Below are 16,207 nucleotides of genomic sequence, written 5' to 3' on the forward strand. Positions count from 1 at the left end.
CACACAAATTTTCATAATAATAATAATAATAATAATAAAACATATTTAATGATAGTCTTTTGACCTGAGACAATTCTCCAGGCAGTTTCTGAAGTTGGTTATGGAGACAATATGCTTGCTCCATCGCCAATTGCAATACCACAAGCAAGACAGCTTTAGAGGAGTACTGTTCATCCACAAAAGCGTCGTCATAATTTTGGGCGACTGCCTTTAACAGAGTGTCCAGTACCAAATCCAGCTCTTCTAAATGTGTCGCAGTCAAAGATACAATTTGCTGTCCTTCTTGTACACTAAAAAAAAAACAGCATGCTTGATAAAGTATAATAAATAAATGAAGGACAATTTATTCCACTGAGAAACAATCTTTTACTCACCTAATTGCGGAATTGGATTTCATATGTGCCTTATTATCCTGAGGCTGTTGTTTTGACGAGAGATTTTGCATGTCTTCAATTAGCTTACGTCTTCGTTCCTCATCCTCAATTCCAATAATTTTTAAGTCAGTTTCTTTTAATGCTAGAAATGTCTCTATGTCGATATTGCGTTGTTTCACAAGTCTGATTTCATCCACAGTGAGTCCTAGGCCACAGAGAAGTACTGCAAATTCTCTGAATCCATCCCTAGAACCACATGCCATTAGCAATATCATCAATTATCCTGCTTATAAAAAAAGTCATACCGAAAGAGCAAATTACATACTCCATTCCACCAGAAGGCTCGGGGGATATATCTGTCAAAATATCATCAAAATTGTAGGTCTTCTGATGCATCTCAATTTCCCCTGGTATGGTTACATTATCTTCTCCTTCTGTCACTTTAATGATGGCATTATTCTACAAAAATGAAAACAGCAGGGATTAGCATAGAATATAGCAGGAATAAATATGATTACAAATATTAGTTCTAGTGATAGAGCCTAATATTAAAACATCACTGTATTTTATATCCTACGTTAGTAAATATTAGCAGATTTGCTCTATGATGAATCTGATGTTCAAGATCACACTGTCCGCAACAAAATAAAAATGCTGTATCATATACTTCTCTTTTGATTACATGTAAACAAGCACAAGCCCCCATTACAAAACTTTAAAAAATTATTAGTTTTCCCAAAAACTACAAGACAACATTTTTCTCTCAGGATATATCAATTATATCAATTTTCAGACACATACAGTGGGCCATTCTACTTGATGTCTTACATATGTATCAGAAACACTATCAATATCAGAATTAAATTTTATCCATATGCAGTTCATAGCCACATAACACAAGATAATTAAAACATTCGCATTTATACAAAACACAAACACACTTAAAACTTCACAGTTTCGAGAGATAAGTATGTCAGCTAATGTTTATAATACTATGTTACAATGCCCTCTATCCAACCATCACCATTATCCTCTTAAATACAGTGGTTAGGCATCTGCCATGATCATTTGATTTGTGATCACAGCAATATTAAAAACGGAGACTGTTTATTTTCCACCTTTTGTTTTCAATAAAACATCCTTCATCAGAAGAAGATATGGAGTTTAGATACAGTAGCTAGTTGTTAAAAAAGCTGCTTCTCTGTTAATGTATAGCTTCACTCAGTCTCAAGACTTGTGCAAGTTGTCAACTTACAACACCCAAGCAATATATAACAATAGTGCAGCACAGTTTTTCTTCTTTCGGATGGTTTCTAAATTGGAAAGTGTTAAGGAAGCTGAGCAATAATGTGCCAGACAGGATATATTGAACCTGCAGATGCAAGCTGCTCACTTTGACCTCGCAATGTCATTAACAAGGTGAATATAAAACTTTCATAAAAGCCCAAAATGCATGTAATACACACACAATTTAAAAAAAAGAAGCTGCACACCAACCTGTTGCTGCATGGCAAGTATACTTTCTTATCCATCCAATTATATTATTGCATGGCAAGTATATTTTCTTATCCAACCAATTATATTATATTTTCAAAAAATCATTAGTTCTGCTGATAAATCTTAACGATGTGAAACGAGTCATTTTAAATTCACAATACACACTAGTATGTAAATATGGCTACATGCTGACCATTTTTTTATTTTTTTAAATATACATGTTTGAGTTAGTAATTCCTACCCATCACCTTTTCACATTAAAATAATAGAAATTCTTCTACGAAATAGAAGGAGTCGCCAAGGATAAACTTTTTCAGATTGTTTCTAAATTTTACTTTGCTGCCTGTCAGACATTTTATATCACTGGGTAAGTGATCACAAATTTAGGTTGCGCATTGTGACCCCTTTTTATGCAAAAGGTGACCTGAATGTGGAATAATGAATGCTATTTTTTCTTCTCATATTGAAATTATGTACATCATTGTTCCTTTTGAACTGTAGTGGAGTACTTACAATATGCTTCATGGGGGATAAATATACTGTGAGACAGTAGTCGGAATGCCCAACTCCTTATATAGATGTCTACAAGAAGATCAAGGGTGAGCATCACATATTATTCTTACAGCACATTTTTGAGCTATAGAGACTTTCTTTCTTAAAGATGAATTACCCCCAGAACATTATATCATATGGTATTATAGAATGAAAAAATGCAGAACACGTCACCTTACTCATTTCTCTCTCCCTAAGATTTGCAATAACTAAGTGCAAATGCGGACGAATTGTATTTCCTCACCATATGTTACACTTATCATCGGTGCAATACCTCTATGTATGCAGAACTGAATATGCTGTGTCTTTTTGAAATTGAGAGTGAGACCATTCAGAGAAAACCAGTCAATGATACTTTGAAGAAGACTTGTTTATCATTTCTTCTGGTGTTGTATGTACGCTCAGACTGATTACAATGCTAGTATTATCTGCAAAAAGAGCTACTTCTGCTTCTTCTATCTTGCACAGAAGATTGTTTACATACATGGGAAACAAAAGTGGACGTACGATTGAGACTTGAGTAAAAATATATCTAAAAACAAAGATGATGTGACTTACCAAATGAAAGTGCTGGCAGGTCGACAGACACACAAATGAACACAAACATACACACAAAATTCAAGCTTTCGCAACAAACTGTTGCCTCATCAGGAAAGAGGGATAATTCTATGTGGGAATGACCAGCAACAAACTGTCCATTCGCATGAATGGACACAGGCAGACAGTGTTTGTTGGTAATGAGGATCACCCTGTGGCTAAACATGCCTTGGTGCATGACCAGCACATCTTGGCGCAGTGTTACACCGTCCGGGTTATCTGGATACTTCCTACTAACACCAACCTATCCGAACTCCGGAGATGGGAACTTGCTCTTCAATATATCCTCTCTTCCCGTTATCCACCAGGCCTCAATCTCCGCTAATTTCAAGTTGCCGCCACTCATACCTCACCTGTCATTCAACAACATCTTTGCCTCTGCACTTCTGCCTCGACTGACATCTCTGCCCAAACTCTTTGTCTTTTAATATGTCTGCTTGTGTCTGTATATGTGTGGATGGATATGTGTGTGTGTGCGAGTGTGTACCCGTCCTTCTCCCTCTTTCCTGATGAGGCAACAGTTTGTTGCGAAAACTTGAATTTTGTGTGTATGTTTGTGTTCGTTTGTGTGTCTGTCGACCTGCCAGCACTTTCATTTGGTAAGTCACATCATCTTTGTTTTTAGATATATTTTTCCTTCGTGGAATGTTTCCTTCTATTATAACCATATCATTAATTTGAGACTTGAGTAATGCAGACATGATTTCTACCCAGTCCATAGAACCTGCCCTGATTACATTGGTTGAATTGCAGAGTACAATTTTCTTCATTCCTATGGTTGGACATGATATTATTCACTGATTGGCTATACCATCAACCAAGGATGTAGCTGGGATTTTGTCAAAAAAGGGGGGGGGGGGGTCCAATTTTCTAAAGAGGACATTCAGGTATTTCATTTATTTTGAAAATGTCCATAAAGAATGCAAAACCATTGAATTTGACAATTATCTTGGAGTTTATGACAAGCATAGATATAATCTCATTATTTAGGAGAGCTGTATTTTGACAAAATACAAACTACTAAGAAGCAGTCATGCTCCAGTCTCCCTTTGCCCTTCAGACAAGAGAAAACAATTTTCAAGATCACTGGTGGATGGATTTAAATCACCTCATCTCTTGAATCCCAAGATTAGAGCTACCACAAGCTGATAAAGAATTTGGGGGGGGGGGGGGGGGGAACTGGTTGTTGTATATTGTTTTAAAATAAAATAAAATGCATTGCAACAAAAGATTGATTTTTGACACTGCATGTTTTATCTCCAATAGTGTTTGTGTAATCATTTGGTAGTGCATGAATGCATGCAGATTTTAAGATTTAATTGTGCACAGACTTACTCGTTATTATAATATTACAAGAGCATAAATAGATTTTAGACAAAAGGGGAGGGAGGGATGCAGAGTGCAGTTGGCTCAGATGAATTCAAGCAGCACACTGAACAAAATCTTTTAGAAATGAATGAACTATAGAATGTGTTGTCATCACATACCCCTCCATCCTCCGCAAACTGCTCACCACCATTCAGTTTCGAAACTGATTTTCATAACTGAGTACTACCCACATGATCAGACTGGTCGATATTTTGTCATTTAGGCTACTAATAATAGAATATTCAGCAAATTTTTTAAAGAAATGCAACCATCGCCGTTTGGGTGATATTTTTGTTGATCAACGCAATTTTTGGATGACAGACAAATTAAAGTGTTTATGCACTGCTTTTAACTTAATGTTATTTGTCATTATATTTACTGTCTTTTGTAGTACTGAAATACTGCAACACCAAAGTTCTACCAGCTACAACTCAAGTGCTAACATTAACCAGTTATAGACAGGTAATTAAACTATTATAGTAGTGCATACTTATTTTTAACTTTTCATAAAGCTAGCAGACGAACCTTTTTTTTTTCCTTGTTGCAAACTTATCCATAATTAGAAACTATCACAACACCACACAGAGCAAAAATGATAAACGGTAGCACTTACATTAAATTCAACTGCAAATAAGAACTGAACTGATTAATGAAACAATTAACCTCAAGCAAGGCCAATAATTGGTTTTGGCTAAATAGGGATGGGTGATAGCCAACAGTGTTATAGATAGCTTAAATCTATCATTCACCTTGCTGTCTAATGAAAGTGCATGTTCCTTGTATGATTGAAAATAAAAATATCTTTCATACAATGTAAGCTTTCATGGCTGATACTGACGCTACTTATACTTCCATTTTTTTTTTAATTTCGCTACATGGCCACTAGGTCGTGTGTAATTTCATTTAGGTGATGGGGGCTCCAGACCCCTGGAACTCCCCTTTGACTATGTCGCTGCATCAACTGCACAAAACCTTTATTTATCAGGGAGAATACTGTGATTCACAAAGTCAAATACCTTAGACAGTTCACAGAAAATAGCAACCAACACTATTTTGTTATTTACTGCTTGTAAAATTTGCCGAGGGAACGTGTAAATGGCATTCTAAGTTGAGCAACTCATTTGTGATCCAATCTGTGATTTACTGAAGATATTATTGTTGGTCAGGTGGAATACTATTCTACAATACATCACCTTCTCAAAATTTTTGGAAGATAATGGGTGAAACATGTCTGTAATTTTTGACATCTCCTTATCACATTTCTTATAGAACGGTTTAACAACAGCAAATATCAATCTCTCTAGAAAAATGCCTTGAGTTAGTGATGCATTATAAACCAGATCAGTTTTTATTTTTGAGAAAATTTTGTTGTTGTTGTTGTTGTTGATGTCGTCGTCATGGTTTCAGGTCCGAAGACTGGTTTGCTGCAGCTCTCATGCAACTCTATCCTGTGCAAGCTTCTTCAACACTGAGTAACAACTGCAACCTACAACCTTCTGAATCTGCTTTGCTTTATTCATCTCTTGCTCTCCCTCTATGGTTTCTACTTCCACACTTACCTCCAGTACTAAATTGGTATTCCCTGGATGTCTCAGAATATGTCCTACCAACCAATACTCCTTCTAGACAGGTTGTGCGACAAATTTCTTTGCTCTCCCATTCTGTTCAGTACCTCCTCATTAGTCATGTGCTCCACCCTAATAATCTTCAGCATTCTTCTGTAGAACCACATTTCAAAAGCTTCTATTCCCTTCTTGTCTAAACTTTGTCAATAACTTTCAGAAAATACTTCCTAACATTTAAATCTATACTTGATGTTACCAAGTTTATCTTATGGAGAAACACTTTTATTGCCATTGTCAGTCTATATTTTATATCCTTTAAGAGAATATATCTCTTAAATTCAGAAGGAGATGTTGGGGATATGGTTGTATTTTATGAGAGTTGCTTTTTCAACATACTGCAGTGATTTTTCTCCACAACTGTTTGTTGCTTTATTTTCGACTGCATTTAGGAAGTGATTACTAAACATATCTGCTACTCTTCCATTTAATTCAACAGTGATGTTATCCTGTTCTGTGACCTGTTGCCCTCTCTCATTTCACTACATTCCATATAGCCTTAAGTCTATTGTCGGCTTTACTGATTTCTAAAATAATGTGCATGATCCCAGATTTTTTTAATAACTTTGCTTAGCAACGAGCAACTATCACAGGATCTTTGTTCTTGCCAGCAGATACATTTCCCCTTCCTTTCACTTGATACTTTAATCCTCATAGTGATGTATGATTTTTACATTGCTGTTCAAAGTCCTTTCTGATTAGCTTATAAGGAAAACTATTTTCTGTTACGTACAATGCTCATAGCTTTTCACTCTTATTAATTTCTGCACAATGTTTTAGCAGTAATCTGCTCTCAGGTTTTCAAAGCTTGTCCGGTGCAGTCCCCAACAATCAGGCTTTCCTTCTCATCCTGTCCAGTAAGTCTTCTCTGACCCATGGTTCTGGGTGACTTTTCCAAAATCTACCCCTTCTCCTAAACCTCTCCAGTCCTTTTTCTTCACCCCTCTTCTTTTCCCTTCTGCTGGAAGGAGGCCACTGGCTCTGAATGGTTGTGTAAATATAACCTTCTCTTATGTGCGTGTTCTGCCATTGCTTGGTGAGTAGATTTTTTTATCTATTCAATTACACTATATTGTCAAAACTATTTTCAGATAATGGTATGAATTTATCATGAAATAGATTAAATTTTATGTCACTATTTGAACCATCATAAATTTCATCTAAAGTTATTTCTTGTAAACGGTTTTTAGAAACATTCTACATCTAAATCTGTACTCTGTGAACCACTGTGAAGTACATGGCAGAGTGTACACCCCACTGTACTAGTTATTAGGGCTTTTCCCCATTCCATTCAAGTACGGAGCACAGGAAAAAATGATTGTTTAAATGTGTCGGTGCATGCTGTAATTAATCTTTATCCTAACAATCCCCATGGGAGCTATATGTAGGGGGTTGTAAAATATTCTTATAATCATCATTTAAAGCCAGTTGTTGAAACTTTGTTAGAAGACTTTCTTGAGATAGGTGTGCTGTTCAGTTCTTTCAACATCTCAGTGAGACCCTCCCATGTGTCAAACAAACCTGTGACCATTTGTGCTGTCCTCCTCCGGATACATTCAATATCCCCTGCTAGTCCTATTTAGTATGGGTTCCACACACTTCGCAATATTCTAGGATGGGTCACATGAATGATTTGTAAGCAATCTCCTTTGCAGACTGATTGATTTCCCCAGTATTCTACAAATAAACCAAATGGTGCTATAGTTCGCACAGGATGCACAGTGCCCGATGCACAGTGACCAATTTTCACTCGAAGCGCTGGGCGAGTTTATTCATTTGTTCAGATGGGGAGTGTTTGCGACGTTTTGGCCGGTCGGCAATAACAGAATCGAGGCACGTGCCCTGCAATCTTTCTCAAATGATTTTGCAGACACTATTTGGTAAAAAAAATTGATTTTTGTGTTACTTACAGCTTTATGTGTCAGGTTCATGATGATGTGCCCATCATTTCATTAATGGTCATATTTATTGTGATATTTACATGGAAGTAACACACTGTGCGGAAATAAAAAAAACTTGCAATGAAAAATGGGGATCCGATAAGTGCAAATTACATAATATGTTGCTGCGTATAAAATTTACTAACATATTGAATTTTTCTATAGATTTGGGTGGAGATCTCTATGTGTTACAAATCCCAAGAAAATTGATCTGAAGTAGCACATTTATTTTCTATCTCACAGTGGCGGTGATGTATCCAGAATGAAATACCCCCATTACTCATATTTCAGAAACGGTTTGAGATATCGAAATGAAATTTTGACAATTGATGGCACAAAAAAAGAGAGTATTTTACTACATGGTTCTAATGCAAAACTTCACATTATCTAACATGTTAATCCGCTAACTACAGACTTATCTGATGAAGGAATGTAATTTTTAGTGGCCATCAATAGCTGGTGAAATGAGAAATGTTATGGGTTTTGGAACCACATAAGAGAAGACAATATACATTTATTTTGTACTGAGGATGTGCTTTTTTAATAAGCTACTGATCTTACTTTTCCCCAGTTCCTCACTTAATAAACCACTGTGTCAGAATTCTCTCACAATTTTGTCTGCACATTAGGTTGGGGGAGGTGACACTGTTATACTCCACTGTGTTCTGTGAAAAGAAGCAAACTATTAACATGGCAACCAGAGAAATGTGTTGGTTTTACTCAAAATTCACCACTCATGACACTTCTTTGAATGTTACAAATGGTTAACAGCCAAGTGAAAATAAAACGCAGCATTTTCTGCAGAATTCTTTTTAGATATTAATCAAAGTAGAGGTGACAGATTTTTTTGAATGGTCACCATGCAAGTGTGTGCATGGAGGGACTCCACTTAATATATACGAAAAGTGTGAGTGTAGGCTTCAGTTTAGAGCAGCATTTCCCCTAAAGCACATGCCCCGGCCCCACTATTACTGTTCTCCCTATGCGTGCCCTGCCAATTGTTCATCTACCAGCTACAGCACTTTGTGTGGACTATACATGTTTTACCCATGACTGAGCCTATGGTATTATTCCACTGCATTACCCTACTAAGTGTTACACCCAAGTATTTGTGTGAGTCTACAGATTCCAACTGTGACTCACTAATAACATTCATAGGATACTTTTTTTTTCATTTTGTGAAGTACGCAATTTTACATTTTTGTGCATTTAAAGCACACTGCCAGTCATTGCAGGATTTGAGATCTTATCAAGGTCTGACTGAATTTTGTACAGCTTCTTTCAGACTGTACTTCATTGTAGATAACTGCATCATCTGTGAAAATCTACTATTAATATTGTCCACAAGATCACTGGTATATATAGCATGAATAGTAAGGGAACCAACACACTTCCCTGGCGTACACTCGAAGTTACTTCTACAGCTTACTAATTGGTACACTGCATATAGCAGAACTGCTGGAGGATAGTGAGGTACTGGATGCAGCATGTAGTTCATTAAGACAAAGTACTGTACGTGTACGGGAAGGAGATGGAGTCAAGGTAATATCTGTGAATGTAGGATAATTTTGGCACTGAGGAGCTTAAGTTGTCGTAGGAAACATTAGAGGCAACATTAGAGGTTACAGACAAGGAAGACTGCTGCATGGAAAGTATAGGCTATAAAAGAGCACAGGATGCCACTAAGGCTGCATTTTGGGAGAAGTTAAGCATGAGGGGAGCAGGGAGGGCACAGATGGAAGACCTGTTGCTAGAATTTCAAGACTTATTCTCACAAGAACCACTGCCTGCAATGCAACACAGGATTCCTATGGGGAATGAAGTGCCGGTGTACCAGAGGCTGTACAGAATACCACAATCTCTGCAGCCGATTTTGGAGGAGTCTACCAATCAACAGTTGGCCTGCAGCAAAATAGCAGAGAGTAGTAGCCCTTGAGGTTACAAGAACTGTAATTGTATTGAATAAGTTACAGATGGTTTGGAGGAAATATCGATACTGCCGTGACTACCGCCATTTGAAGAGTTAGACAACAACAGATGCTTACCCCATTCCAAATATCATGGGAACCATTGATAATATTCGGCAGTGCTGGTATTCCTCAAAGATTAAACTGAGGAGTTGGTAATGCCAATTAGAAGTGGCTCCAGAGGATAGAGAGAAGACGGCGTTTTCAGTACCATGGAGATATTACCAGTATAGATGGATACTGCTTGGTTTAAGGAATGCACCTGCAGGATTCCAGCATTTGATGGCCAGAGAGTTGAAAGAATTGAAGCATCATCAATGTTCAGTGTATTTAGATGGCTTCATCATTTTTTTCAAGAAATATGCGGCAACATAAGCAATGACAAAGGGATGTATTCTAGAGGTTACGGACAGCTCACTTACTACTGAGTACTAAAAACTGTCACTCTGCAAAGGAAGAAGTAAATTACTTATGTCATCTGATTAGTAAGGATAGTGTGACGACTAACCCAAGATTGATACAAGTGGATTCAGATTTTCCAGTACCAGGAACAAGCAAGAGTTAAAGCCTTTCCTGGGCTGTGCAAATTATTATAGAAAATTCATGAGAGTGTTTGCAAATCATCCTATTGCTTTGGTGTTGAGATAACTGAATGGAGCCAGGAGAAATGATTCTACCACGACAGAGAGATGCTTAGCGTGGTGTACAAATTAACATGCTTCCAGTGTTACCTTTAGGGGTGGAAGTTTGAAGTAGTGACTGAATATGCTACTTTGAAGTGGTTATTATGTTTGAACTACCCATCCAGTACGCTGGCCAGATGGGCCTTGAAACTCAATAAATTCGAGTAAGAACTACTTCACAAATCAGTGAGGAAACGTGGAAATGCAGACACACTAACCAGGAAGGTAGCACTTGATGAAGATGTTGCTGAGTGGCAAGTAGCACAGATCACTGACAGAGAATTAAGCATTACAGCAAGCAGTATGAGCTCAGCATGCGACACGTTGTTATTTAGGGAGACAAGATGAGGACCATGAGTGGTTGTACTACTGAAGTTAAGGGAAGAGGCGCTGAGAGAGAAATGCACGATCATGTTTTATCTGACCACGAAGGGTGCAGAGCAACAAATTCAGAGGGTGGGGGAGAAGTAGTGCCAGAGAAGAAGGAAAAATCATGATCAATACATCAGGAATTGTGTACAGTGTGCACAGCATGCAGGTTTGAGTCAGAAACAAGTATTATAACAGAAATTACAATGAAATGAACACCCTTAGCTGCTTACAGGCGTTGACATACGTCAGCGGGGACAGATGAAAATCTGTGCCCCAACCGGGACTCGAACCTGGGATCTCCTGCTTACATGGCAGACGCTCTATCCATCTGAGCCACCGAGGACACAGAGGATAGTGTGACTGCAGGGATTTATCTCTGGCACGCCCCCCGCGAAACCCACATTCTCAACGTATTGTCCCGCACTACATTCATAGTGCCCCCGCCCATTATGCTCATTACTCGCGGCGCGTTGCCGATTCCAGTAAGAGTTCGGGCACTGTTTGTGCATTCGCACAGAAGAAGAAGATGGTCAAATGGCCAGTGAGCCTTAACTACACTCCTGGAAATTCAAATAAGAACACCGTGAATTCATTGTCCCAGGAAGGGGAAACTTTATTGACACATTCCTGGGGTCAGATACATCACATGATCACACTGACAGAACCACAGGCACATAGACACAGGCAACAGAGCATGCACAATGTCGGCACTAGTACAGTGTATATCCACCTTTCGCAGCAATGCAGGCTGCTATTCTCCCATGGAGACGATCGTAGAGATGCTGGATGTAGTCCTGTGGAATGGCTTGCCATGCCATTTCCACCTGGCGCCTCAGTTGGAGCAGCGTTCGTGCTGGACGTGCAGACCGCGTGAGACGACGCTTCATCCAGTCCCAAACATGCTCAATGGGGGACAGATCCGGAGATCTTGCTGGCCAGGGTAGTTGACTTACACCTTCTAGAGCACGTTGGGTGGCACGGGATACATGCGGACGTGCATTGTCCTGTTGGAACAGCAAGTTCCCTTGCCGGTCTAGGAATGGTAGAACGATGGGTTCGATGACGGTTTGGATGTACCGTGCACTATTCAGTGTCCCCTCGACGATCACCAGTGGTGTACGGCCAGTGTAGGAGATCGCTCCCCACACCATGATGCCGGGTGTTGGCCCTGTGTGCCTCGGTCGTATGCAGTCCTGATTGTGGCGCTCACCTGCACGGCGCCAAACATGCATACGACCATCATTGGCACCAAGGCAGAAGCGACTCTCATCGCTGAAGACGACACGTCTCCATTCGTCCCTCCATTCACGCCTGTCGCGTCACCACTGGAGGCGGGCTGCACCATGTTGGGGCGTGAGCGGAAGACGGCCTAACGGTGTGCGGGACCGTAGCCCAGCTTCATGGAGACGGTTGCGAATGGTCCTCGCCGATACCCCAGGAGCAACAGTGTCCCTAATTTGCTGGGAAGTGGCGGTGCGGTCCCCTAAGGCACTGCGTAGGATCCTACGGTCTTGGCGTGCATCCGTGCGTCGCTGCGGTCCGGTCCCAGGTCGACGGGCATGTGCACCTTCCGCCGATCACTGGCGACAACATCGATGTACTGTGGAGACCTCACGCCCCACGTGTTGAGCAATTCGGCGGTACGTCCACCCGGCCTCCCGCGTGCCCACTATACGCCCTCGCTCAAAGTCCGCCAACTGCACATACGGTTCACGTCCACGCTGTCGCGGCATGCTACCAGTGTTAAATACTGCAATGGAGCTCCGTATGCCACGGCAAACTGGCTGACACTGACGGCGGCGGTGCACAAATGCTGCGCAGCTAGCGCCATTCGACGGCCAACACAGCGGTTCCTGGTGTGTCCGCTGTGCCGTGCGTGTGATCATTGCTTGTACAGCCCTCTCGCAGTGTCCGGAGCAAGTATGGTGGGTCTGACACACCGGTGTCAATGTGTTCTTTTTTCCATTTCCAGGAGTGTATATACATACTAAGATGGTATCTGTTCTTTCGGACATGTCACCATCGGTGACCATGCAGCTCTTTAGAATGAAATTACAATGAAATGAACACCCTTAGCTGCCTACAGGCGTTCACATACGTCAACGGGGACAGTCGCACTATCCTCTGTGGCTCAGATGCATAGAGCGTCTGCCATGTAAGCAGGAGATCCCGGTTGGGGCAAACATTTTCATCTGTTCCTGTTGACGTATGTCAATGCCTGTAAGCAGCTAAGGGTGTTAATTTCATTGTAATTTCATTCTAACGAGCTGCATGGTCACCGATGGTATCTGTTCTTTCGGACATGTCCAAAAGAACAGATACCATCTTAGTATGTATATAGTTAAGGCTCACCGGCCACCTGACCATCTTCATCTTCTGTGTGAATGCACAAACAGTGCTCGAACTCTTACGGGAATCGGCAACGCGAAGTGAGTAATGAGTATAATGGGCGGGGGCACCACGAATAGTGTGGGACAATACGTTGGGAATGTGGGTTTCGCGGGAGGCGTGCCAGAGATAAATCCCTGCAGTCGCACTATCCCCCGTGTCCTCGGTGGCTCAGATAGATAGAGCATCTGCCATGTAAGCAGGAAATCCCGGGTTCGAGTCCCGGTTGGGGCACACATTTTCATGTGTCCCCGTTGACGTATGTCAACGCCTGTAAGCAGCTAAGAGCGTTCATTTCATTGTAGATTGCCAGAAGTGACGGAACCGTTTTGTTTTACTGGGGTGGATTTGTTATTGCCATTCAACCGAAACCCAGCAGGGAATTGTTTTGTGGCTATATTGGAGCATTTTTCTCATTACTCTGAGATGGTGCCGATGCCAGATCAGCAGTATTAATGGTGAAGTTTCGGGTGCCAGAGACAATAATTATGGACTAGGAGACAAACTTCATGTCAGATCTGATGAAGGAACAGTGTTGGTTGCTGAAAGTGAAAAAATTAAGAAATAGTCCACTTCATCTCAATCAAACGGAAAGAGGGAGCAGGGTCATCAGATGATTGGGAGGATGCTTAGTTATTATGTGAATTCCCACCACAGGGATGGTGGACATGTGTTTATCTTTTGTGGTGAGTGCATATAATTCAAAGATACACACCAGCACTGAGTTGTCGACATTTGAGGTGGTGTATGATAAGAAGATGCTGTCACAATTTAATATGATTAAGCAGAAAGGGAGCAGGAACAGAGAGTCAGTCCAAGAGCTTGTGAGAATGGCACGAGACGTTTGAAAGAAGGTCCAGAAAGCAAACCCCAAGGCACTGGAAAACCAAGAGGCAGCAGTGAAGTGTATGGGAATTTTACCTCAATACAAGATAGGGCAACAGGTAGTGACATTGAGTCTCCGTACTCTAAAAAGGAATACAAAGAAGATCACGACACAGCACCAGGACTTGAAACAAGTGGTTGACACCACATCACCTGTGAATGTGAAGATACAGTTGCCAACGAGATTAACGATTGTACACACTAAACATTTATGACCCTGCAAGAGCGCATAGGAACCAATACCAGGGGGAATATTAGTTGAACCAAGGAAGAAAGGAAAAAGTAAGAAGCTGAGGAATGTGCAGCAGAATATACTGTGTATTAAAGTAATTTGGGGTAGGACTGTGTGTGCATCTGTAGGGTAAGGATTACCTTTAGTTATTTGGTAAGAGGTGCTGTTTGGTGTCAGCAAATTTCTGGGGGGAGGAGGGGAGGGGGAGGGAAGGTGATACTAAGCCCTGACCTCAGGCTGCCATTCACAGATGGCGAGAAAAGAAGAATGCTAATTTTAGCAGACCTGTACCTCTTTGCCTGAGGCTTCAAGATCACCACCTGGATGGTATTATCTAGTCACAAATAATCATTAAGTTTCGTATTCAGTACTGCAGAACAAGACAAGGAGACTAAAAAGGTATTTTCGTGTTTGCAACAATTAGCAAGTATTATTTTATTCATGGCTGCAATTTTCAGCAACTGTAACACCTATTTTTCAGAAAAAAATTATATTTGCAACTGATAACTGAATTTTCTTCTGAAAAATTAGGAAGTAGAAACAGAGTACTAACGCAGGTGTTGGAAGAACACAAGAAGTAGCTCGTGGCATATATACTGTAGTGCTGCTACCTAGCGTTTGAGTAAAAACTATGTCTTTAGCAAAAGTGATAAGAAGTAGTGTGAAAGCCACCAAGAGGTGCCGGATCAATGGCCACGAGGCAGCAGCCACCAGAGTGGCGACATGGGGGTCCAGTAACAGACACACAAGTGAATTGTGAAGCCAGGATAGCAGAGTGCAGCCGTAAACTGTACCACACGGTGACAATTGTGTAGCCAGCAGGGCAACGTCGCCATACCAGGTCTGGTCTCTTGTTATGGGTGGTACGGCTAAGTGACATGTTTAGTGAAATATTCATGGCAGAAGCATGTAAACGAATCTGGATTTCGAGGCAGAGAATCACATGTCATCACCAGAAACCAGCAATGCGACCACAATGCTATCGCTATGGCAGACAGTGAGGCAACTGGGCACCGCCCACAACAGCTGTGGGTTTGGGACTGGGCTGCACTTGGCGCCACAGCCCCACCGACCTGCCGTCCGAGCCTGCTGCCACATCAGACACAGAGTTCCTAGAGGGACTTGGCTCCACAGCCCCAGCCGTCATCCTATTCCTTTCAGAGGGCAACGAGATACACCCTGCACACAGCCTCCTTTGTGAGGCATCATGGTGACACAAGCAGAGAGACAGGTCGTGCAAACTCCACGAACCTGAGGGAAATGGCATGCCACTGACGTCAATGGCCATGGGGCTCTAAAGGTTGCTGGCCTTCCACATTGCTGTCAATAGTGTTTACAACGGAGTTTTGGCCCCACCACTCACCCCGCAGCCTTCAGAGTGGTGCTAGGTGTGCTGACACTGCCATAATCACCAGTGGAGGGTGTGCCCTCCTCGCAATGTGATGCCTGAGCCACAGCCTACACTTTCTTCATTTGGAGTGAGTTAGACATTTTTTGTTCTTGTGTGGTGGTAGTTATGGGATCGAACTTGAGGGGGTGTGGTTAAACCAGTGGACTTATAACAATTTAAGGGGAATTATAGGAATGAGTGGTTATTAACTGTGTGTTGTAGGCAGTGCAATTTGCTTGGGCATTCTGTCCCTTGTGCTGAGTCTGTAGCAGCTATTTGCCTTACGTGTAATCGTTTTGGTGACATGGCCAGGCAATGTAGGGTGTCCAGGTGGCTCAAG

At 41.2% G+C, this 16,207-nt stretch overlaps 1 protein-coding gene across 1 annotated transcript in view; it reads right to left on the reverse strand.

Annotated features, from left to right (window-relative positions):
- LOC126094873 (uncharacterized) overlaps positions 1–16,207 on the reverse strand; it is a 31,764-nt gene that overhangs the window by 398 nt on the left and 15,159 nt on the right. Inside the window, exons 2-4 of the mRNA XM_049909504.1 lie at positions 700–833; positions 375–620; positions 65–290 (exon numbers count right to left, since the gene is read on the reverse strand). Of these exons, the coding sequence (XP_049765461.1) occupies positions 65–290; positions 375–620; positions 700–833 (606 nt within the window). The remainder of the gene's footprint in view (positions 1–64; positions 291–374; positions 621–699; positions 834–16,207) is intronic.

Source organism: Schistocerca cancellata, chromosome 8, assembly GCF_023864275.1.
Source record: "Schistocerca cancellata isolate TAMUIC-IGC-003103 chromosome 8, iqSchCanc2.1, whole genome shotgun sequence".
In the NCBI taxonomy this organism is placed as follows: domain Eukaryota; kingdom Metazoa; phylum Arthropoda; class Insecta; order Orthoptera; family Acrididae; genus Schistocerca; species Schistocerca cancellata.